Genomic DNA, 23,138 nt, shown 5'->3' with positions numbered 1-23,138 from the left:
AGCCTTTCCTGTGCAGATGTCCCTAAGAGCTGCGTTCCTGCTTGGGGCCAGCAGGGTAGGCTACCGGCCGACGCGGTGGAGAGCCTCTGCACGGAGCACAGCTGTGTTGGAGCCAGCCATGCCCAGCCCAAGCAGGCCTCACCGTGGGGTGAGGGGATCTTGAAGGACCACCTGGATTCCCTCCAATCTTTTGTCTATACATTTCACTGCAAAGTCCTAACTGGCCTAACACTCATTTATAAGTGAGAAACTGAGGCCCAGGGAGAGAAAGTGACTGGCCTAATATCTGACAGCTAATTTCCTCAATAGAAACAGGTCAGGGTGTCTCAACTTCTGTTCCACTTTTTTGCCATAAAGGCCATTTTACCAATAATAACCCAGAGTAACCTACCTGGATTGACTGGTGCTCACCAGCTAAATCTGAAACAAGGTAAATCAGGCTTATTAAATTCAACCACATTTCTCCCTAATTTCAATGACTATTTTCCCAATAAATCTAAAATTGATAGTATCCCTTCCAGGAGTTGTCAGGAATTTTCTATTTCTTTAACCAAACACTCAACCCTTGAACATAACACCCAAATGCAGAGCTCTATATGTGTTCTGACAAAACTGAGAGACCATCAGGAAGGTACATATCCAGTGGATGAGGGAAAAAGACTCCTGCTCCAGTTTCCTCACCCTTGAATATTCTCCCAGGAAGAGAGAGTTCAAAAGTACCTAAACAAGTACAAAACATTACCCTCACTGCCTTTTCTTTCCAGCAGCCCACTGAATCCTCAGCACCCTCACAAAACAGAGTGAGAAAGAGAGGAAGGCATCAAGAGCAGAATATGAGACAGTGAGGTGGTCAGGTGGCAAGATTCTCATCATCACCCTAGTTGTAGGAAGCAGCCTGCCACCTATTGCACCTCACACAGTTCAGCTTCCCTAGTCACCTTTCCAAAGCCCTGGCTTCAGTTAGAAAGGAGGTAAGGTTGTCCAGACACTTATCAGTGCTAGACCAACTTTTTCCCCTCTCTTGGTGGCTTAAAACTGCATTTCCACCACTTTAGACACTTCTGATTACAATCAATTCTGAGTTGGAACTACATTGCTGTGAAGTAATATGCAAATTATTGCAAACATGAAGAATCCTCTCGATGTCAGATTCACAAAAAGAGAGAGAGAGAGAAGGAAAGTTAGCCTTGAAAATAAACATGGCAAACTGCTACACACAAGCACTCATATTTCAAGGTCCCAATAGTAATGCTGCTCCTGCAAAGATGAACCAAAAAAACCCCCACAAAAACTCACTATCAATAAGGGATTAATATTTAGATGTACTCCTAAAACTCAAAAAGAAAAAAATTTTTTAATGGGCAAAAGACTTGAACAGACATTTCTCCAAAGAAGATGTATGCAAATAGCCATGAATGTATGAAAAGGTGCTCACAGTCTTACGGGAAATGTAAATCAAACTCCAATGAGATAACCTGTTCACACCCATTAGGATGACTATTATCCAAAAACAAAACAAAACAAAACAAAAACAAGAAAATATGTGCTGGCAAAGATGTGGAGAAATTGGAACCTTGTACACTGCTGAAAGGATTGTAAAATGGTGCTGCCACTATAAAAAACAGTATGGTGGTCCCTCAAAAAATTAAAAATAGTTCAACCATAAGATACAGCAATCCTACTCCTGAGTATATACCCAAAAGGCCTGAAATCTGGAACTCAAATATTTGTGCAATTCATGTTTATAGCAGTAGTATTCCAATAGCCAAAAGGTGGAAAAACCCAAGCACCTATTGACAAATGAAGAGAACAGAATGTGGTACGTGTATACATACATACATATATATATATATATATATATTTTAAAGGATGAATAATACACACACACAGTGGAACATTATTCATCCTTTAAAAAGAATGAAAATTCTGACACATGCTACAGCTTAGATGAACTTTGAAGACATTATGCTATGAAATAAGCCAGACACAAAAGGACAAGTACTATATGACTGCTTATATGAGATAACTAGAGTAGTCAAATTCATAGGGAGAGAAAGTAGAATGGTGGTTGCCATAAGCTAGTGGGAGGGAGGAGGGGGCTATTATTTGATGCGTAGTTTTGCATGTACACATTACATGAAAGAGTTCTGGATATGGATTGTGGTAACGGTAACAGTTGCACAACAGTGTGAACGTACTTAAGGCCACTGAACTGTACACTTAAAATGGTAAATTTTATGTTATATATATATTTTATTTTAAAGCAAATAATGCTTTTTAAAAACTCACCATCATCGGAAAGACAATGGCAGCTGGAGATGCCTTGATGACCCACAGCAGGACAAGGCAGGTCAGCTGGATGAGGGTAAAGAGGTGCACTTTGCGCAGTGGCACATGCCGAAGGTAGATGAAATCTGGCTGGTGCTTCGCAGGCATCCCGAAGAGCTTCAGACGATCAAAGAACTGAAAGGAGGAAACTGGCATTTTTTTGGGGAGTTTTCTCTGGGTCAGAAGCCTTGTTAGACCCATACATGCTGCTTACGTGACCTGCTCTGAAAGGTAGGTAATACCATTGCCACTGGACAGAAATGGAAACTGAGACAGAGAGAACAGGTAATTTGGCCAAGGTTGGTAAGTGACAGCCAGAATTTGAAATCATCTTTTCTAATCCTATGTTCAAATTCTTTCTCCTATCACACATGGTGGTTCCTGAGAGAGATCTTCCTCAGGTAGTGTTGAAAACAAAATAAACCAATTGCATCTTTCTGTTTATTATCAAAACTAAATCTCTTACTTGTTCTTTGAGAAGTTTGGAGCTTTTCATTGATTATTTATAGTAAAAAGATAAAACAAAACATAACAACATTCTGAATATAGAAAATATGACCTTCCTTATATTATAAAAAGGAAAACAGAGACTAAATGACCTTCCCGAGGTCACATTAGAACTCAGTGTATAAGAATTACCACTGGACATTGCATAAAACCAAAGAGGAGGCAGCCACGAAAAGCAGCAGCAGCTAAGTTATCATCTGGGCACCCAAGGGACAAGCTCCTGATTTTCTCTGTTCAAAGGACTCAGAGGAATGAGTTGCTAGACGGGAAAAGGCAGAGTATGGCAGGAAGTAATAATTGGCTCACCTGGAGCAGCTTCCACCACTCCCCAATTTCTTCACCAATGTACCCCCAGTTAAACTCTCACACGCACTTTGGGCTGGCACTAATAGCACTGTCCACGTGTGGAAGCTGGTTTGGTTCTTGACCAACCTTTCAGATCTAAGTTTACCAGCATCTGACAAAGCACCTAGTGTTTAACACATGCCTGATAATTGTTGATAATTAGCAAATGACTACAACCGTGACATCAAGCCAGCCTCTGTGCCCTCATACCAACATGACTACATTTTGCCCAATGTTCAAAGAAATGTCTAACCAGCAAGATTAGGAAATGGCTTCCCAAGACCCGGTGTGTGCTTCCCTTTGGAAGCTGTCCCTCCCTAGTCAGGACTGGTGAGCTCACAGTGAGAAGACATCGTCTGGGCTGAACCGTGCAATACCTGAATTCCCTGTAGTGAAGAAACTCCCATGTAGAGGAAAACTCCATAGAGCACTGGCATTGGGATAAACTGAAAACAAAGGTCAGAGAGACCAGGAATTAAATTCGGTATCAAAAGACTATATAAAATTTTTAATCTCCAAGAAGGAAGCAAAGTCACAAAATTATAAAAACGTTGCATTAGTTTCTGCTGCCTTTATATGATTTGGAAGTAGGAGCCAACCCAGAAGCTGAGAATGGTAAAAATCACTTTGTTCTGAAATGAAATGATTACATGTGACTGTAATCTGGTCCTGGTTAAGCCATAGGCTTCACTTCTTATCCTTGTCTGGCTTTTCCTCCCCCTGGGGATGGGCAGACACGCAGGCAACACACACACACCCCTCTTACACAGAACCGATACTTTTTGTGCCACACAATCATCTCCTTTTGTGTAACACACAGTCTTTTGTAATCACACTATCATTTCCTCAGAGATTTGGTGTGTTTTAACATGAACTAAAAAAGTCTTTTTTTTACTAACCAGAGACTTGAGGGCAGGAGTAGGGGGGTATCTTATCAGAGAGGGAATGATATAGGGGGAAATACCAACATTATTATATCACACGAATATATACATGCACCTACAACATCACATCTATCAATCTATCTACCTCAGAGCAACTCTATGAGGTAGGAAAATTAGGCCGGTAGAAAGCAAGGCAAGGAAAGTCTCACAGCTGAAGATTAAACTCAGCATGCTTTTGTTCTGGGGCTAAAGAACATCCCCAAACATAACTCCTCCAAGAGCAAGAAAACCCCCATTGGAGTTTATGGTGTCACAGCCCCAGAGTGTGTAGGCAACTCAGTTCAGTGCTGATATTGTCGGCAGAGCTACTGAATGGCTTCCCAAAAGACTCCTCCTGAGCCGGTTACAGAGAGGCCAGGCGATGTCTGCCACCATGCTTTTGTAGTTACATTCCTGCAGGAACAGCAAACTTTGGGCTCCTCCAGATGGCACCTGCCAGAGATGGGAGTGGAGGTAGGGCTGGGGACAGAGAGTGGAAGGAGGTAAGTGGCATTGAAGAAAGGAGGCAAGACGGAGTGGAGAGAAAGATGGTTCAGAACCCTTTACCATTCCTCTCAGTTCTCACCCTTAAATAGCATTTGCAGTGCAGGCTGGGGTAGTTGAAGATTCATCAACAAGAGGGGGAAAGGAGGCAAAGGAAATAAGTCAGTGTGTTCCAGAATGGGTGGGGCTAGTGATATGACCATAGAACTTTCCTTTTCGTCCCATTTTCCCAGATGCAGGCCTTACACCCACAAAAATATATACTTTTTCTCATGTTCAAGGTAGGTTCCATCTTTCCAAACATCCTCTTTTAACTCCTCACACTAGCCACTGCCCATTTTTCTAATCTACTTCACAGAAAAACCTCTTGGCAGAGTTGTCTGCCCACACTCTCTTTACTTCCTCACCTCCTATTTATTCTTCAGTCCCTGGTAATTCAGCGTCTGCCCTATTGTTTCACTGAATCTGCTCTTGTTGTCACCTTAGGCCTCCAGGTTGCAAATTCAGTGGCCTTGGTTCACCCTTATCTTTCAGACAGTTTCTAACCAATCCCTCCTTCTTAAAACATTCCCCTTGCTTGGCTTCCCTGACACCAATCCTACTGGTTCCCTCCTGCCTCTCTGGCAGCTCCTTCTGAATTTCTGTTGCTGTCCCCTCCTCTACCCAATGATACACAGAGGCCATGCCTTTTATCTGTCCCTGTTACCACCTTCCTTACTCAAGCCATGATTATCTCTCACCTGAAATAGCCTCATGGGTCTCTCTGCTTCTACTTTTCCCCAACCCTAAAAACTTATTCTCTAGACATCAGCCAAGGCCCTGCATGATCTGCCTGCCCCTGTCCATGCTTCAATCTCATCTCACTGTGCTCTTGCCTTGACTCAACACCCTTGAGCCCCCCTGGCCCTGATATTTGCTAGAACATGTATCACTCTTTCCCACCTCAGGGCCTGAAAACTGCTTTTCTCCCTTCTCCCCCTGTCATCTCCCACCAACCATGGGATGGCTGGATCCATCTCATCCTAAATGCCATCTCCTGAGAGGGGCCTTCTCTGACCACACTAACAGCACCCCCTTCATTCTCTGTGTCACCACAGAACACTATGTTTTCTTTAATCACTTAACACATTCTGTAATTACCATGTTTGTTTTCTTAACTAGCTTTCTCAGCTACATCTTACCCGTTTTATCCCACTAGAACATGCTCTTTCAGGGCAGGTATTTATATGTGTATCTATTTGGCATACCACTGTATTCCCAGCACCCAATATGATTCCTAGCACAAATCAGGCACTCAATATTTGCCTTAGAAGTGAATGAATAATTACCTTTAATATACCCGTCATGAAGACTGAGCAGCCCATCAGTACAAAGATCATGAGGCCTGTCACTCTCTGTTCTCGGATACCCAAGAACTTGGGCTGTTCTCCAGGAGCAGAGCACTCCGATTCCAGTTTGAGGCTGTTCACATGTGTGATGGACAGCACAGTGGCAGCCACAAACCACGGCAGGCCCATGACGGAGCAGACACCCAACATGATGGCCACCATCAGCAGGTCCAGGTGGTAGCCACAGCCTTTCTGTGGGGAAACAGAGTCTCTGTCACCATCAGTGGGCCGGCTATAGTGGGGCATTTAACTGTGAGCTAAGAGTCTCAGGCCCAAGGCAGGAAGGGGTAAGGAGGAAAGGGTCCAGGGACCCCAGGCAAGTCTTCCAGCCCCTCCTGGTTTGGAGGGAACAGAGAAGAAAAATAGAAACCTTACCTTATCCTATACATGCCAATATCTACTGTTTATTCAAGTGCCCCAGATCTTATCCTGAGTCTCACACATTAAAAGATTCATCCTTTCTTGGCAGAATAACCAGAGACCAAGATCTATCTTGACCATTCTAGATGGTAGACACTACAGAAGTTGAAGAGAAATGAGTTCCTACAAACACCCCCTGATCCTTGCCAAATACATATATCGCCAAGTATGTATGGAAAGAGCAGAGATGAAGGCATAAAGCTGATCACTAATAAATGTACTGGAACCAAGCCTACCTCCCTAGGATCCATGGGCTCAAGGTCCAGTCCAGAAATATTAGTAATAGATACCAGTGGGATAATACCTGCCTCTTGGGAACAGCAGTCCATGCCCTGACATGAACCTCAGGAAGATAAACCTGCCTCAGAGCATGTGGCTCCACAGGAGCCATGAGGGCCTCTGCCCACCCACCCTCCCCACAGGCCCAAGGAGAGTAATGGAGTCTGAGCTCCATTTCATACCACACCATGACGCTTTACTCTAGTTTCATCTCCAAACCAATCTGTGTTGTTAATGGAGGGACTGGAAACCCATTATGAGTTCCTTCCATGACTGCTTTTATCCAGGTTCTGTAGTTCCTAGTCTAAATGAGCTTACCCCAAAATAAAAAATGTAACAAGCTGGCATTAGCTCTTCCAGGTCAGAACTTCTTGTTACCTTTAGCTTGTGTTCCTTTCTGTTAATGATGACAGCTGTAATCTGCTGGTCCATGAATATTAAAATAGTGCAGAGAAGAGCTGGGATAATTGCAGCTATCACAGTCCACCAGGGATTGGGGCCAATGGGACTAATAATCCACCCTCGGTCATCCCTTGTTGGCTAAAGGGAAAAAAGCAAGGTTTTATTTTTCATTTTAAGTTACCTATAGTCATCAGGGCAAAACAGATCAAACTGAATAACAATATCCACACTTCTTTTTACTGTTGAATGAGAAACCTTTTTTTTAAAAAAAGGTATGAAATGCAACAAGTCTTTAGAAAAATCTGTGGCCTTGTTCCAAATCCCCTTTGAAGAGTCAGTGCTCAATGATCAACTTTCTGTGGAATATTCATTAATCCTTCATTTCCTTCCTCTACCCTCCAAACCTGTGTACAGAGAAAGAAACTTCATCTCAACATTAGCCCAAGTAAAATATAACTAATAACAAAATTTGTTGTCAAAAAAGAATCTAATGACTTCCAAAGACAAATATAAATAACCTGACTATCCTCACTGCTCCCCTCCAGAAGCCATGTAATGTATATCACAAATAAAGGCAACGTAGAGCCAGCTGTGTGGAATCGCGTGTGCTTAGACTGGATTGGTTCAGGGGCTTCTCCCATGAGCAGTCAAACAGGGCCCATGCACTCGAGTTGAGAGAGGAGCCCAAGACTGCTGAACTTGGGGACATATTTGATCTAGGACAATGCCCCTGTAAGAACATGGTTCATGCATTTTATTTGACTGGTCATGATATCCCTAAACCCTCTTAGATCTACAAACCCCCCAGGGTATTCTGGGGAAGAAAAGTTCACCTTGTTTGGCAAGTAGCTATAGAGGATAAGAGGCCAGAAATACAAATGGGCTCAGAATTAACCCAAATACAATGAACAATGCAAAGACTATTATATCCAAAGTATTTGGTTCCATATTGGTTGTGACTCTAGGACTTAAATTCTTCAATAACACCACCAAGTCCCCAAAACGTGAAAGGATTATGTTCTATAAGTTTACAGGATCTGTGTTTCCTTAGTAACAATGTTCTAAATGATAGTTATATTCTGATACCAACATAAAAATTTATTAAACCCTGACTGACATTAACCCATTATTAATAGTACTAGTCTTTAGACTGGGGGCGATGTGGTATAATAGGGAAGGGAAGAAAGAAGAAAATTCTTCTCTGCTTTCTGAAAGTGAGGCCTGCCAATGAGCAATATTTTCTTTGATGTTCTTCCATTTTCCTTTCTCATCTCTCTCTTACCTCCCAGAGGCCTTCTTCCCAGAGGTCCCAGAAATTCAGTGCCCTCTGACTATCTTAACTCTACCCATCAGAGAACCTTTCCAAGGATTGCTTAATGTTCCCAAATTACTTATTTTTACACAAATTCATTCTTCCTGCAGGGTTGACCCCAACTAGGCATTAGAGAGAAAGCTCACTGTGCTCATTCACACAAAGGTAAGAACGACATTCTCAAAGGTATTATATTTTTAAAGAGGGTGTTTTTTAATCCGTAAGTTTCTAAGATGTGGTATTTCAGCAAATTTAACAAAATAAAAATTTTTAATTTGCAGGCAATATGGAAAAAGATATTTTTAACCAGGGCTCCTTTAGGGAGAAAGAGAGAGAAAAGGAAGACAAAGGCTGACTGTGTAGGGGCATTTACAAGTCAAGGACAGCCTTTATCCCTCCTTCCTTCTTCTCCCCAGCCTCTCCCATTCTTTGATTTTATGATTCTTCTCAAGGCACTGCATAGACCTGAGTTTTCTCTCCCCTACACTCTGCAGAGATCTGGTGATCAGCTTTTCCATCTTCTCTGTTTACTAGCTCATGTCGCCAAACTGAAATAGATTTGGAATCCCCATGTATTGATCATTTGCTTTACTTTTTGTATAGGTTTTGGGAAAATATTATAGAGTGTTATACAAATAAACAGTGAAATAGGGTTGAAGAGATGTCACAATTCCTCCGGCAGGAGCTTTAGACTCTTGATGAGGCCCCTTACCCAGCCTGTCTCCTCGCAGGCAAGGCCCAGAGGGGTGGGGCCCAGCCCTGCATTTAGCTCTGTCCTCTTTTCCAGTGCCCTTAAGGCAGCTGATGCTCAATGGAAGTGCTATAAACCAGACTTCCAGGGACCCACATTTCCACAGCATCTGGTAGTTTTAAAAATGTGCATGTTCCATTGTTTTAAATCTTAACATATTAAAAACAGTTAAGGGGCATTAATAATAATGTGATATTTTTACTTTAGTAAGTAATACTTTTACTTGTTAAAGAATACATTCATTCAACAACTTAGGTTTTCTGTTCTCTAACTTTTCTGACTTGAACTCAGCCAAGCCTGAAGGGTTTGCTTCTCTGAAAGGTAAGGCATGAGGAGCAAGGTTCAGACTGAGAGGACTGCAAAACTAATGGTAAGGAATATGAAAGACCTTTGAAACTAATCAGGACCAGATTCTATGCAACTACATGAGGGCACCAAGCATCCTGAGACCTGCTTACCTTGAACACACTGGGAACTTGAAGCTTTGGTGATGGGACTCCAATCAAAAAATCAAGAATTACCATTGTGAAGATAGTGAGGAAAACAGCAAAGTCACTCACCATGGAACGCACCTGGCATGAGAAAGGATTGGAAAAGTGGTTTAGTAAGCTAAATACAGTAGAAAAGAATTTAGCATTGTAAAAGGTTTAAAAATCCTCAGAAAAATGCTTTAATTGTATAGTTGAATTGATATATACATGTTTAAACAGTAGGAGTATGTTAATATGTCCAAGTTAATGCCCCAAAAGAGTGAATGATGGGGGACAATGAAACATCTGACAGACTCTGTGATCCACCCCATCCTCTGAAGACTTATGTTTGGTGCATTTACGCCAGACTTAGGCAATGGTTCTGAGAACTTAGAACAAGATTTTCTGGGACCAACCAAGGTCCATTTGTGTTAGCCGAGAACCTCAGAGGCATAATCAACTCTTCTTTACTTAACATCTCATCCATCTGCATGCAACTCTTGTTGGCTCTGTCTTCAGAACATACCAGAATCTGAGCATTTCTCACCACCTCCAATGTTCCTACCCAAATCAAAGTCACCATTAGCTCTTGTCTGAGTAATTACAGCAGACTCCTAACCTTTTTCTGCCCTCCTTTAAAGCTTCTGGAATGATAATTTCAAAAATAAGTTGGATCATGTCATTCCTCCACCAAAACCCTGAAATGTTTCTTCATGTCACTAAGTTAAAAACCCAAAAGGCCTTCTTGGCCTATGAGGCCCACACACACTGGAATCATTACCTCTCTGACCACAACTCCTAACATTCTTCCATTCACTCACTTTGTGCCAGCCACACAGACCTCTTTGTTTCTTAAACATTACACTCTCACCCCAGGGCCTTTGTACTTGCTCATCCCTCTAACTGCAAATGCTTTTTCTCCGGGTTACCTCTCAAGTAGCTCCCTCATTCCCTTTACCTACCCTCAATAATCACCTTCTCCATGAGATCATCTCTAATGATCCTACTTAAAATTGGTCACTACCCTCTATCCCAGCACATCCTATACTCCTATCTTGCTTTATATTTCTCCATAGCACATATTACCATTTGTCCCTAAGAGGACTAGTGTAGCTTTAATAACATACAATGCCTCTGAAATGCCCAGTGTCTGTCTTAATCTGAACTTCTAGCAGAGACAGATCAAAATATGTCTTAGGCACACATAACATCACTAATACCTTAATATGACTTTGCTCTCCTTTGAAAGGGAGTTTCTGCCTCCTCATCCCCAGTTTTGTTAATTCTCCTCCAAATGTTACATAAATTCTCTGAATGTGCAGCTGCCCCATGGAGCCCATCTTAACCATCCCAGGGCCCAGTGACCCTTTTCACCTCTGAACTCCTATGGCACTGACATCCCAGGTTGGCATCTAACTCTTCACAACTGTCTCATCTGCACCTGGTTGTTCCATGTGTTTCTCCCTCCTATATGATGGCAGAAACCATGTTTTAACCCTCCTGCATCCCCCATAGCATTTAACATTTAACCCAAGCCTGAGCAGAGTTAATACACAACTGCTACCTGTTAACTGTTTGTCCAGAAACAATGACCTAGAACTTATTTAACATGTGCCTCCCTTAACTATGGTATAGGCTCACTGAAGTCTAAGAATGTGTTTTAGTCATGTATGTGTGTGCAGTAAACATCTAATCAAATGAGCCTTCAACCCATTCACACACATCCTGTTCTGCAAATGTGCCTGACTGAAAGAAACCTCACTTACAGAAAAACCACTTCCTCCTGATATGAACTCCTTTTCAAAGCAAAGGCCCCTTTAGCCACTCTACACACAGCCTCTAATCCTGTCCCACCAAAACTGGTCATGATACAAACAGTGCCGCCTGCATCAGGGAAAGGTTGAGACTTAAACAGTCAGGCAAATCAAGTCAGGAGCACTTTAGCTGCTGCAGCCAAAGTGACCAGTGATTTCATAAGCTATTACACAAGCCATCCCTAGGAGGAGACCTTGGGGCCCCCTATCTACCCAAAGAGATCATCCCAACTTACCATATTTAGGAGCCAGCTCTAACTATTGCATGCCACATGTCCCGGCTCCTGGAAATGAGACTTAATAGCTTCTAGAGAACACTACTACCACCTTAAACTCACCTGGCACTTTTAAATCAAAAAGTTTTTAAAGTATTAACCCTTCATTCCACACTACCCATCTATGAAGGAGGCTGCCAGACACTAGAAGAAGAGAATGGCACAGCATGGTTCATCAGGACATTTGGAGCTCTCCACCTGCCACTCAACTCAGCAAGCAGCATGGCAGCTGAGAACAGGCTCTGTTATATTAGAATTCTAACACAGAAGATATACATGAGCATGCTACCTACTCTGGTTGGGAAATAGCGACTTGTCTTAAACGTCTTTAAGGTGCTCGAGAGGATGAAGGTGGTGAAGAAGAGAATGCAGGACCAAAAGAGCACATCAGGAGTATAGGGTCCATGATGGCCACAAGCAGATCCCATGAACTCTCCATGCAGCTCTTGACATTCCTGGAGGGACAAACATCCTGGCTGATGGAAGGCAGGCATAAGGGAAAAACAGCTGCAGCCCTGTGAGGCCACCACTCATCTGTCCTTCTACAGTTGCAGCTGTGGGGCTCTTCCTTACACAGGCTCCTTCCAAGTGGGGTGAGTATTTATGATCCTCACTAAGATACTTCTGAAAATGAAACCAGAATTATCCCAAGCAAACTTGAGATTCAGGGCCCTAGCAATTTGTATTGTTTAGATTACAGAGGATTTCCAAATTTGAATGTTCTTCAACCCCACAAAACTGGATCTGCCTCCCTGCCCTGCCCGGTTTCATTCCCATGTATACCTAGTGCAGGGTCCCTGGGTGGGATGCATGTGGGAGTGGAGAGATAGGTAATCTTTTCCATTTATGTACAAGAGAATGTTTGAAGAGGAAGGAAGATTCAGTATGAATAGATTTAAAGAAAAAGCTTTATTTCTGAAAATACTAGAGCTTGCTGAACGGCTCCCCCCACTTCTTCCTCGAAGGCCCTCTTAAACCTGGTGGGCAGAGTGCTCACACTAATGGTCAGGTTGGCCCAGTGGACTTCTGAGGTCATGATGTTGTGGTCCTTCCAGTACTGCAGGGTGTGATTGCTGGGATTCTCTGGGAGAGTACACCTGCAGCTGAGGGAAAAAGAAAGATTCCTGAGGAAAGCAGTAAGCAAGCAGTGCAATATTTCTGGCCATGACTGGGCTAAAGGCCCTGTCAGCACCTGCCTTGTTTCTCTTTGGCAACTTCAGATTCCTGAGACTGGTCCTTTGGTTGAGGCCCATCTGTAGGCCCAACCACACTCCAGTTTTTTAGGCAGTTATTACTAAAGATAGACTCATATCTATGTGTGGGTCTTGGGCGGAACTAGCGGTTTCCTTACTTTCTTCCTCTCTCTCAGGCTCTTCCTATGAAGCTCAATCTACATAGCAAGGAGGACCTGATACTCAGTTCAGCCTTCAACAGCTTCCTCCAAGCCTAGGTATCTCGCTCCCTATTACCCCATCACAGTCTTGCTTTCACAATCAGAGTCGCCTGAAACTGTACACAAGCTCTTTCTGACACTGTATTATCCCTGGCAATATCCCTCTACCCTGGCCAGTCTCTGGTTTTCCCAGTCCACTTCTTCTGTCTAAACCAGACCAGACTGCACTTGTCCCACTGGCCACCGTGTTGCTTCCCAGTCCCATCATGCTTCATGCCTCAACTGACATAGACATTCCCACAAACTTTGCTTTTCCATCTGTGTATTTAATGAGCATGCCTTCTAAGGATATAGCATGACAGGATTAAAATTCAAAAAGATCTCAACAGGTTGTAATAATAGGAAGCCAACAAAATGAAAAGTAATAGGAAAAGCTATACAGTCCTACATTTAGGTATAAAAAATCAATTCCAAACCTGAAAGCAACAAAGATATCCTTCAGTAGGTGAATGGATGTACTGTAGTACATTTAGACAATGGATTGTCAGTTATTCAGCACTAAAAAGAAATGCTATAAAGCCATAAAAAGATATAGAAGATCTTTAAGTGTGTATTACTAAGTGAATGAAGCCAATCTGAAAAGCCTACATACTGTATGACTACAAGTACATGACATTGTGGAAAAGATAAAACTATGGAGACAGTAAAAAAGATCAGTGGTTGCCAGGGGTTAGAGTAGTGGAGAGGGATGAGTAGGCAAAACACAGAGGATTTTTCAGGCAGTGAAACTATACTATATGATTCTATAATAGTGGATATGTTGTTATACATTCATCAAAGTATAGAATGCACACCACCAAGACTGAACCCTAATGTACACTATGGACTTTGGGTGGTAACAGTGTGTCACTATACAGTCACTGATTGCAACAAACATACCAGTCTTATGTGGAATGTTGATAGTGGGGAGCCTGTGCTGTGCAGGGGCAGGGGGCAGGGGGAGACTCTCTGTACTTTCTGCTCAATTTACTATGAACATGAAAACTGCTCTAAAAAAAAAGTAAGTCTATTGAATAAATCAGATCCACACATTAACATAACATCATTTAAAGTGATGGGAGAGTTTTAGCTTCACATCAGTTCCATATGAACCAACAGTGGAATGCAACTAAGAAAAATACCATCTTGAGTTTTATTAACAAAGAGTTACAGTATCCAGGTCCAGTCTACTCAGTCCAGGTCTGGTCACTTTTGTCTGTCTTCTCCTACTAGGATATAAACCTCTGAGGGTAGATCCTTTGTCTATCATGTTTACCACTATGTTTCCAGGACCTAAAACAGTGCCTGGAACATAGTAGGTGCACAACAAAAATGTGTTAAATGGATAAGTGAATGATTAAAAAAAAAAATCAAAGAATGAACCTTAGTCCAATGCCAATGAGCAATCCAGAACTCCAATGCCAACCGGCAATCCACTAGGCTTAAAAGACGATGCTCCCTATTGGTTATTTTGTAAAAAAATAATTTTTTTAACTTTAATAAATTTTATATGAATTATTATTTTTAAAAAGGTTAATGAATGGATAACTAGAATCTATAAAACTACATTGTGGCTAGTTAGGAGACACCTCCAGGCAGTGTGCTCTCTCTGTTCAGGCAGTTTCAGGTTGAAATTGTTCACCATCAGACCTGCTGTATCTGATATGTACAGCCAGGAGGGAGGGAACCTGATATACAAAACTAAAGGATGAGGGTCTTTCATCATAATTTATAGAATACTATACCAGAGAAAAAGTGTTTTATAGGACCAGCCTCTCCTAGATGGCTGAAAACACAGCCAAATACTGTGTTTCTTTTCCAGTTTATCTGGACTATATTGAGCCTGTGAAGAAAACAGTCTCTTCAGTTGAAATCTAGGTAAGCAAATAGATTTCTAGATCTTTAGAACACAGAGCAAGAGACCTATGGATCTGTAAGGAATTATTAATGTATCTCTACCTAATGCTTCCTGAGAGTAGCCTGCACACACTTTCAGAGAATCTTAACAACATGGTCCAGGGTCTCACAAGTCCTGACAAAAAGTTCTTCCTTCTACATTTGCAGCCTATCTTTGTCTCAATACTTGGAACCAACAGATGTGCTCTGGGAAGTATTTCTCAAGTCCCTCTGAGTTTCACTCTTAGTCCATGCTCTCCATCATCACCTTTGACTGTTGTCCTCTGGCAGCCCTTAAGTCTTCACACCTATCTCAGAGTTCTGTGTCCCAGAGGGCCAAGATACTTCCTTAACAGAAGCTACAAGCGCTGCCTGGCCTACTACATCAGCCATTAACCTCAGGCCCTTTGCTCAAAAAAAAAAAAAAAAAGACAAGCAGAAAGCAGACATACTAATATAGGCTAAGGTGGTCCAGCTGGCTGTGCATGTGGATGGGGTAGGTCTCTGCCAGGTGAATCAGCTTTTCTATTGCTTCATAGATGAAAATAATGCAAATCAGGGACGCAAATGCTTCTTCAGTGAAGCGAGTAATGTAGCAGACAAGGGAACTGGCATCAGTTGCCACAAGGACAATACACAGGAAGGCAGTCCACAGTCCAATACAAGCTCGCAGAGAGAGATATGACAGAGCGTAGTCCCTGAAACAACACCAAAGTTCATCAAAACCATGGGTGGACAGCATTATGAGACAAAGGCTCAGAAACGTGGTTAATTCATCTTATATTATCCATTCCAGTACTGCAGCCCATTTTATCCCTAGTTCTCCCTTGACTTCACTCCTAAATGCTGCCCTGGGACAGCTGTGACCAAGATTTCCTTCACAGGTGGACTTTGCCACAGCAAGGGCATGGGAAGTGGGGAAGGAAGGAGTGGTCCCACACACACTTCTGCCCACTGTGATTAAAATCTTATTCTTACAGTTAAGAAAAAGGAGTTGGTCCTTATTCCACATGCTCCTACTTCTAATACAAAATGAAAAAGAGATTTTATAGGAAAAGTAGGGAAATGGTGGCCTGGCTGAGCCCCCACTACTACTAGCAACCAGAACGTCAAGGGTGGGTATTAGGCCAAATTCAAAATCACCGTAGAATGGAAATGGATTTACATTAAGTAGGGAATAGTTTGAATTAAGTAGGGAAAGTTTTTTTTAAAGATTAAAAAGCCAAGTCTTCAGTGATGTCTGAGGGACATTAATAAAGCTCTTTAGGACTAGGAGAGCTGCTACTTTAGGTATGGTGCTACCTAGGGTCAGGACAACAGACCAAACGGTATTCTTCCTTCAGGTTTGTGCAGCCCAGAAAGGTATTTTCCTGCTTATACTCATCTAGGACTCTGACATTCAATCCTAACAACACAATAATACACCCAGTTAATTTTCAGAAAACCAATGTCTTACTTGCAGAATTTGAACAAAATCTTTTCAAACACAAGCACCGGCCCAGTACTTCCCAGGATGGTGAGAGCCTGTCCCGCAAACAAGGAATATGCAATCCCAGTCATGGAGGCTCCAAACAAGGATTCAATTGCACTCTGAGGGAGGGGGGGAAAAGAAGCATCACTGAGTCTGCAGCCCATCTGTAATGAGGAACACGAGCTGGTGCAGTCTTGGCTGAGCTCTCCTGTGTGCCTTGACAAGGCATTTGCTTGAATTTCATCTTAGCAAGAGTGAAGTGTACATGCTGTCTAATATTCCTGTAAATGAGTATCACTGATAATTCAGATGCCCAAATCCATCAACACATATTCCCTAACTAAGTCCTGTTCTGCTGTGACTCAATCCAGTATTTAAATATATACAGAAAGCACAATGATACTGTTCACACTACATGCTAGCATATGGAGTCACCTTGAATCTTATTTTCAAATGACATCAGTACATCATTTTCTATCCTTGGTACAATGGGCAATTCAACTGGGAAATCAGCTACTGAAACTAATATTCAAGCAAAAGAGCATCTATTCTAATGGCAGAACTGTTGCTGCTGGGTATGAAGTCAGAAGAACATAGAAATTTAGTAGAAAGAATCCAATCTCCTGAGTTCTCATCCAGCGAGTTTTCCCCTCAGTGGACTTGACTGCCACCACAATATTTTAAGTCATGTTTGGGACCATTACAAGTGGTTAAAAGTTCTTACTATGCGTCCCTCAGTGGCTTCTCCGAGCAGTCCCCCAAAGGTGATGACAGGTGACATGCAGGCACAGTACAGGAACAGAAAGGAGGCCAAACACTGTAAGCTGAGTGCATCCCGGTAGTCGCTCCAGTACCAGGGAGCCTTCCGTTTGATGTCCAACACCAAGCCCCCAAAGAGCCTGTGGAAACATGGCAGACAGGCCTCTAATGCAGTCCCTCTCCCATAAAAGCAAACAAACAGCACACATTTGAAAGCACTTCAAATGTGCTCTGTACTGAGGTAATACTTTGGCTTCAGTTTGACCCCAGATAGGAGAAAGATCTCTGGAGAGAGCAGAGATTCTATTTGCAACCAAGGGCATGAATTTGAATGATTACCCCAAGCATGAAAAGAATTAATTGGGGTGTGCTATTACCCACTGAATAAAAATTTGCCAAAAATTACCATGGAATTAAGTATTAGCTTCAAACTTCAAATTCTGAGCTATTAGGAGGAAATGTGCACAACTAATTCAAGGTATTAAAATTGTTAGTTTTATTATATGTTTTCTAGATTAAAAGCCCCTGTCACATGCACTTTCCTACTCTGAACAACTACCCACGTTACTCTTGAAAAATTAGCATAAAAATTCATTCATGCAGTTGATAAGGAGTAGCAGATACTCCGTGCTGGGCTCTGCCAGGTACGGGAGATGCAGCGGTGAGCAGGGCCACACAACCCTTCTCTTGCAGACCACAGGTCTAGGACGGGAGATAAGCAGGGCTGTGGAGGCGCCACAGCAGCACAGAGCAGGGAGGGGCATTTCAGCGGGGGCCCGGAAAACAGACCAGGAGTTAGCCAGGTGAGGCTGAGGGGGTAGCACTAGTCACAACTAGAGGTGAGAGTACACGGCGGGTTCAAGGTGCTGACATAGATGTGGCTGGATGAGACCGTGAGGGTAAATACCAAGAGACAAGGCTGGAGAAGCTGGAGAAGCCAAGTCACAAAGGGCCTGGCCATGTTAGGGAATGAGAACTTTATCCTAACGGCATGTCAAGTCACTGAAGGATTGTAAATAGGAGAGCAACATAATTAAACATGCATTCTGGAGGAACCACTCTGGCAGGGGTGCAATAAATGGACCATGGGGCAAGACTGGAGGTGGTTAGTTTGGCTGAGAAGTGAATGGATTCAAGGGCTAATCAGCAGGCAGCCTCAACAGGACTTGGTGGCAGGACTTTCAGAGCCCTCTCCACTTCCCCGGGGTGAGACGGCTCAAGAGCAAGATACCCGCCTCAAGGAGGAGGAGGGCTCAGAGTGGGTCACTCTCTCTGTGAGTAGAGTCACTGCTTCAGGGTGACAGTTGATAGGTGAGTCACAAAAAGAGCCTCTCAGCATTCTATAAGACAAACTACTGGTTTCTTCTACAAATCAATGGCACAGAAAACAAAAGGAGGACTGTTACAGAATAGGAACATAATAGCCAAATGCAAACCTTGGGATCTAATGGCAAACAAATGAACTCTAAAAAAATATGTTGCTAAGATGACTACAAAGAGTTGAATGTGGACTGAGCATTAGACAATTTAAAGAATTTGTTAATTTTGTTAGATTTCATAATGGCATGATAGTTGTTTTTTTAAATGCCCTTATTAAACAGAGATACATACTGAATAGTTACAGGTAAAATGACATGATACCAGTGATTTGGTTTAAAATCTAGAAAACATAAAAATAAAATAATTAAGTGGGGAGAAATAGATTAAGCAAGACTGGAAAAATGTTGATAACTGCTGATGGGCACATGGGGTTTCATTACACTATTCTCTCTTCTTTTTTATATGTTCAGAATTTTCTATAACAAAAAAGCTAAAAAAAACCAAACCAAACAAACACCAAAAAAAGCAAGCTAGTCTTCCATGAAAGGACGCATGATCAGCTCTTTCTTTTCTCTCTGCCTATGAGCCTTGAGGAGTACCTGGAGGCCTGGGGCTTATGTGCCAGGGGAGAAAGCCCAGCCAGCAATCTTCCTCCACTCAAGTGCTCTCTCTCATTTAGCCAGGTGGAAGTGGGGGCAGGTGGACACAGGGCAGACACTGTTCTATCCACCCACTTACTCCTTCCCTCTGGTTTGGGTGGGTGTAGTTGGGATTCACCCTTCCCAACTAACAGTGTAACATCACAGTGTGGGTCCGGCTTAGGGGAGAGAGGCAAAGCCAACCTTGTGAACGGCTTTGCTTTTAGCCTGCCTGGTGAGCCTAGCTTAGGTGAGGAGCTACCTACAGCGTCTAACCTAGAGCATCAGAGCCCCACCTCAGGGTTTGGGACCAAGGCTCCAGTTCATGATAAAGTGTCACTTTGTCTTGTCTTGTTTTCTTCTCTAGGCAAACAACCCCTCCAGGACCTTCCAAGCAGCCGTGATTAGTCTGGAACAAGATTCAAGTGTTTCTGGGTCCTTAGCCAACATAGCATGTGTAGCATCTTGTGAATATCACCTCTTAATCACTGATGTCCTTCCTCTAGAAGGTATTATTTTGGGAGAAGAATCTCCTTCGGCAATAATGATCCTCACCCCCGAGGCAACCTGAGATGCTGCCATGACTGGTTGGCTCCCAGACAGAGGAGGCACGTTCAGGAAGGAACATCTGGGCGTATAGGCAAAGGATGTATGTGAAATGGGTTTATGAGAAGCCATGGAAAAGGGGGACATCTACCTGCTTAGCAGTGATTAAAAGGGGAGAGAAAGGATCTGAGGCTCTTGTAGCTGGCATAACTATAAATTAATCAAATAATTTCTGAGTACTGTTTATGGAGTCAGCCACATACCTCACTCATGCATAAAATCAGGCCATGAAAATTGCAGATCTACACAGACATTAATCAGGCATGGATGCTTCTCTCCACATTGAGATTTCTTTCCCTTTCAGTACTACCCTTGATGAATGTTCAAGTTTTTTGTGGGGAGAGGCACACAGGGACATGACTTCAAGCTTGATGCAAGAAAGGACTTACCCGTGTAGAGGGTCACTAGGCTCTTGAGCACTGACTTAGGGAACCCTTCTCTGGAGGGCTTTAGGGACAGGACAGCCATCCATTTGTCTGGTGTGCTTTGGAAGAAACCTGTTTGAAGTGCGGGGTATCATCGAAATAGCAGTTCCTGATTCTTTTTTCATGAGCCCTTCCCCAAAGTGACATCCCCAGCAAATACATAAATCTACAAGGAAAACCCCTTCTAGAGTATCCTCCCTGCTGCGAAGCTTCTGGCCTAGGAATCCAGTCAGACTTTCCTCTTCCTTGCGGATAGGAATGACTGCATCACAGGCTGAGTCAACATCGGGGAGGTCGGAGACACTGTCTTAGCCCTGGGGTGGTGGCAGGTCAGAGAATAAACTCAAAGTACTGTTTTCAACGATGTCTCCCTTCCCTTCTCCTTAGAGTCTATACTACTCCATCTTCAAATACCTCTCCAACCAATGAGGATAGCATCCCCTAAGTCTCCAAGTTTTGCCCCAGGTTGTATAACATGATATGCACAAAGCAGGTTTTCTGCCTCAAAGAAATACAACTAATGATATGAAAAATTATAAAACCCAGGCTAATGTATTTTTAGTCTGTGCAGTCTAGGAAGGCCCAGAAAGTTCTAGGATGTCCATCTGCAGGGGAAAGTCCCCATTCATTCCCTATATAATCTGAGATGGAGAAAAGGGCCAGAGTTAGCATAGAATATAACCCCCTGGTGCAGTCATTAGGCCACCTGGCATAAAAGGCTACAACAGGAGGAAGCCCATGTGTCTTTGGTCTTTCACTGAGGGCTCCGAGGAAAGCTCCGGGTCAGGAGGAGACGCCTCTCCCGCAACATGCACGCCTAGGCTCTGGTTCTAAATAACCCTTCCTTTCAGCTTGTCTGTCCCTCAAGTTTCTGGCCCAACATCACAGGAGAACTTCCTCAAACCCAATTTGAATTTGTGAGTGAAGGGACTTTGTTACTGTAAGTAGAGGGGTTTATGAATAAGCATGTGATGATCCTGGCTACATGGGATTTTCTTTTGGGATGTCAGTCACCATTTCTGAGATTCTATCACTGTTGAGATCCAATCTAGGGGTCGCCTGAACCCCCATGTGGAACTGATTATAAGTGACCCCCTCAGAAGGCCTGGGACTCTTAGTGATTCTCCACTGACACCAAAGGAAACCTGATGAGGACTTGATCATATGGGTGAATGTTGAAACCACAATGTTGTTCATGTGAAACCTTCATAAGATTGTATATCAATAATACTTTAATAAACAAACAAACCCAGAAACCTGAAACCTCACCTCTGCATAGATACCTGTGTGCACAGCCTTTTGCCCTCATTTACACTACTATCAAATTCTACGTCCTGGGGTGTGGATACCATTTATATTCAACAGACCAATCATAACTCTGAAATCCTGTCAAATCCATACCCAAGACTTTTCCTCTAAAATACACCACCTCATCTAGGATAGTCACAATCCTATTCTAGGACTGAGGGAAGGACAGCTGCTTCCCTTGAACTACCTCTTAATACCAGGCCTCTCCACACAATTTGGACCTCTCCCGACTTAAAAGAAAATGTTGAATCTTCTCTTGGACGTTGCTCCCTCATTTCAGCAACTCCTGCTGTCAGAGGGCTCTCCCTTCCTCAGGTAACCCCTCCCTGGAGCCTCATCATCTGTCCACACCCTCAAATGCATTCCTCCAACCAGGAAGCACACTCCCTATCAGGACACTGCTGGTTAAGCGCCATCTCTCCTGCTTCTCAGTCTCCCCTCCTGGCTTCTCCTTGAATTTTCAAGAGTGGAAAAATAAGTCACTCTCCCCAATTCCAAAAAAAACCCTGAGTTTCCACTGGGTAGAGAATTGAGGATAGAAGAATAAGGAAAGCAACCTGAAGCAAGGAGGAAAAAAATAAGGTGAAAGCAAGGGAGTAGAGGACATTGAAAAGCTTCTTTCACAATTGAGTCCTGTTCCGAGAGTCTCTGCCCAGTAGATCCTTCTTAGACACAAGTAAAACTTACAGAGCCAGAACCATAGTCTCAACCTTCTCCCACAATCTGGGGGACACTTCTGAATGTCACTCCAACCCAAAATATCATCCTCTTTTACTTCCTGCCTGGCAAATAAAACCTCCTAATCTGGGACCTGCCTCCCTCACCTACCCTAGACAACCTCTTTCTTGGACATCTGTCCCTAAAATCTTGACCTAGAGAGTAAATTAACTATTCTGGGATCACACACACCCAAAATAGTACCTATTTTCCTATCCTGTGGGAGTTCCCTAAAATAATCACTCAATATTTATCTATATCTAGTCCATTTATGCTACAGAACAGACATACTTTTTTAAAGTATTCATTAATTCATCAGATATTGAACACCTTCTCTGTGCAGGGCACTGTGCTGGGTGCTAAGGATATAATGGCGTCCCTGCCCTTATAGAACAAAAATTCTAGGAGGAAAGACAACAAGTGAAGCAATAATAATAAAGCATAACAAGGGCTGTAACGGGAGTGGGGCAAGTGGCAGGTGGGTGGGGGCAGAGCTGAAAGCTGTGCCCCCACATAGCAGGAATGTTCATCTACAGAGAGTCCTGGAAGGCTTTCCAAAGAAAGGGACACCTAAGCTGAGACAAAAGGATAAGTAGCCATTAGCCAAGAGATGAGGAAGGGCATGAGTGCTAAAACCAGAGAGAGTGACGTGTGGGAAGGACTGGAGGTGAGGCAGAACATGGCAGGTGGTTGAGAAACTTGAATGAATGAATACAGTATTTGATATATTCATAATACTTATAGTCAGTGGTTCCATTTGAAAAGTCATTCCTGGCCAATAAAAATACTACAGAGAAGAAGGCTGAAAGCAAAGAGGATAACTCATTCCTTTACACAACTTGAGCCCA

The 23,138-nt window shown here is 42.9% G+C and overlaps 1 protein-coding gene across 3 annotated transcripts in view; it reads right to left on the bottom strand.

The window, feature by feature from the left end:
- The window catches only part of SLC4A8 (solute carrier family 4 member 8), a 92,470-nt gene that overhangs the window by 11,169 nt on the left and 58,163 nt on the right, over positions 1-23,138 (bottom strand). For 2 of the 3 annotated variants that reach the window (XM_057486613.1, XM_036915112.2), the window contains 10 exons: positions 17,242-17,416; positions 16,503-16,636; positions 15,499-15,744; positions 12,716-12,821; positions 12,012-12,173; positions 9,618-9,731; positions 7,073-7,234; positions 5,936-6,187; positions 3,558-3,626; positions 2,290-2,463 (listed from right to left, as the gene is read on the bottom strand). In XM_057486613.1, the coding sequence (XP_057342596.1) occupies positions 2,290-2,463; positions 3,558-3,626; positions 5,936-6,187; positions 7,073-7,234; positions 9,618-9,731; positions 12,012-12,173; positions 12,716-12,821; positions 15,499-15,744; positions 16,503-16,636; positions 17,242-17,416 (1,594 nt within the window). The remainder of the gene's footprint in view (positions 1-2,289; positions 2,464-3,557; positions 3,627-5,935; positions 6,188-7,072; positions 7,235-9,617; positions 9,732-12,011; positions 12,174-12,715; positions 12,822-15,498; positions 15,745-16,502; positions 16,637-17,241; positions 17,417-23,138) is intronic. The other variant, XM_057486610.1, reaches the window with a different exon arrangement.

This window comes from Manis pentadactyla, chromosome 10 (genome assembly GCF_030020395.1).
Source record: "Manis pentadactyla isolate mManPen7 chromosome 10, mManPen7.hap1, whole genome shotgun sequence".
Lineage (NCBI taxonomy): Eukaryota > Metazoa > Chordata > Mammalia > Pholidota > Manidae > Manis > Manis pentadactyla.
This window is presented reverse-complemented; position numbering and strand designations above follow the sequence as displayed.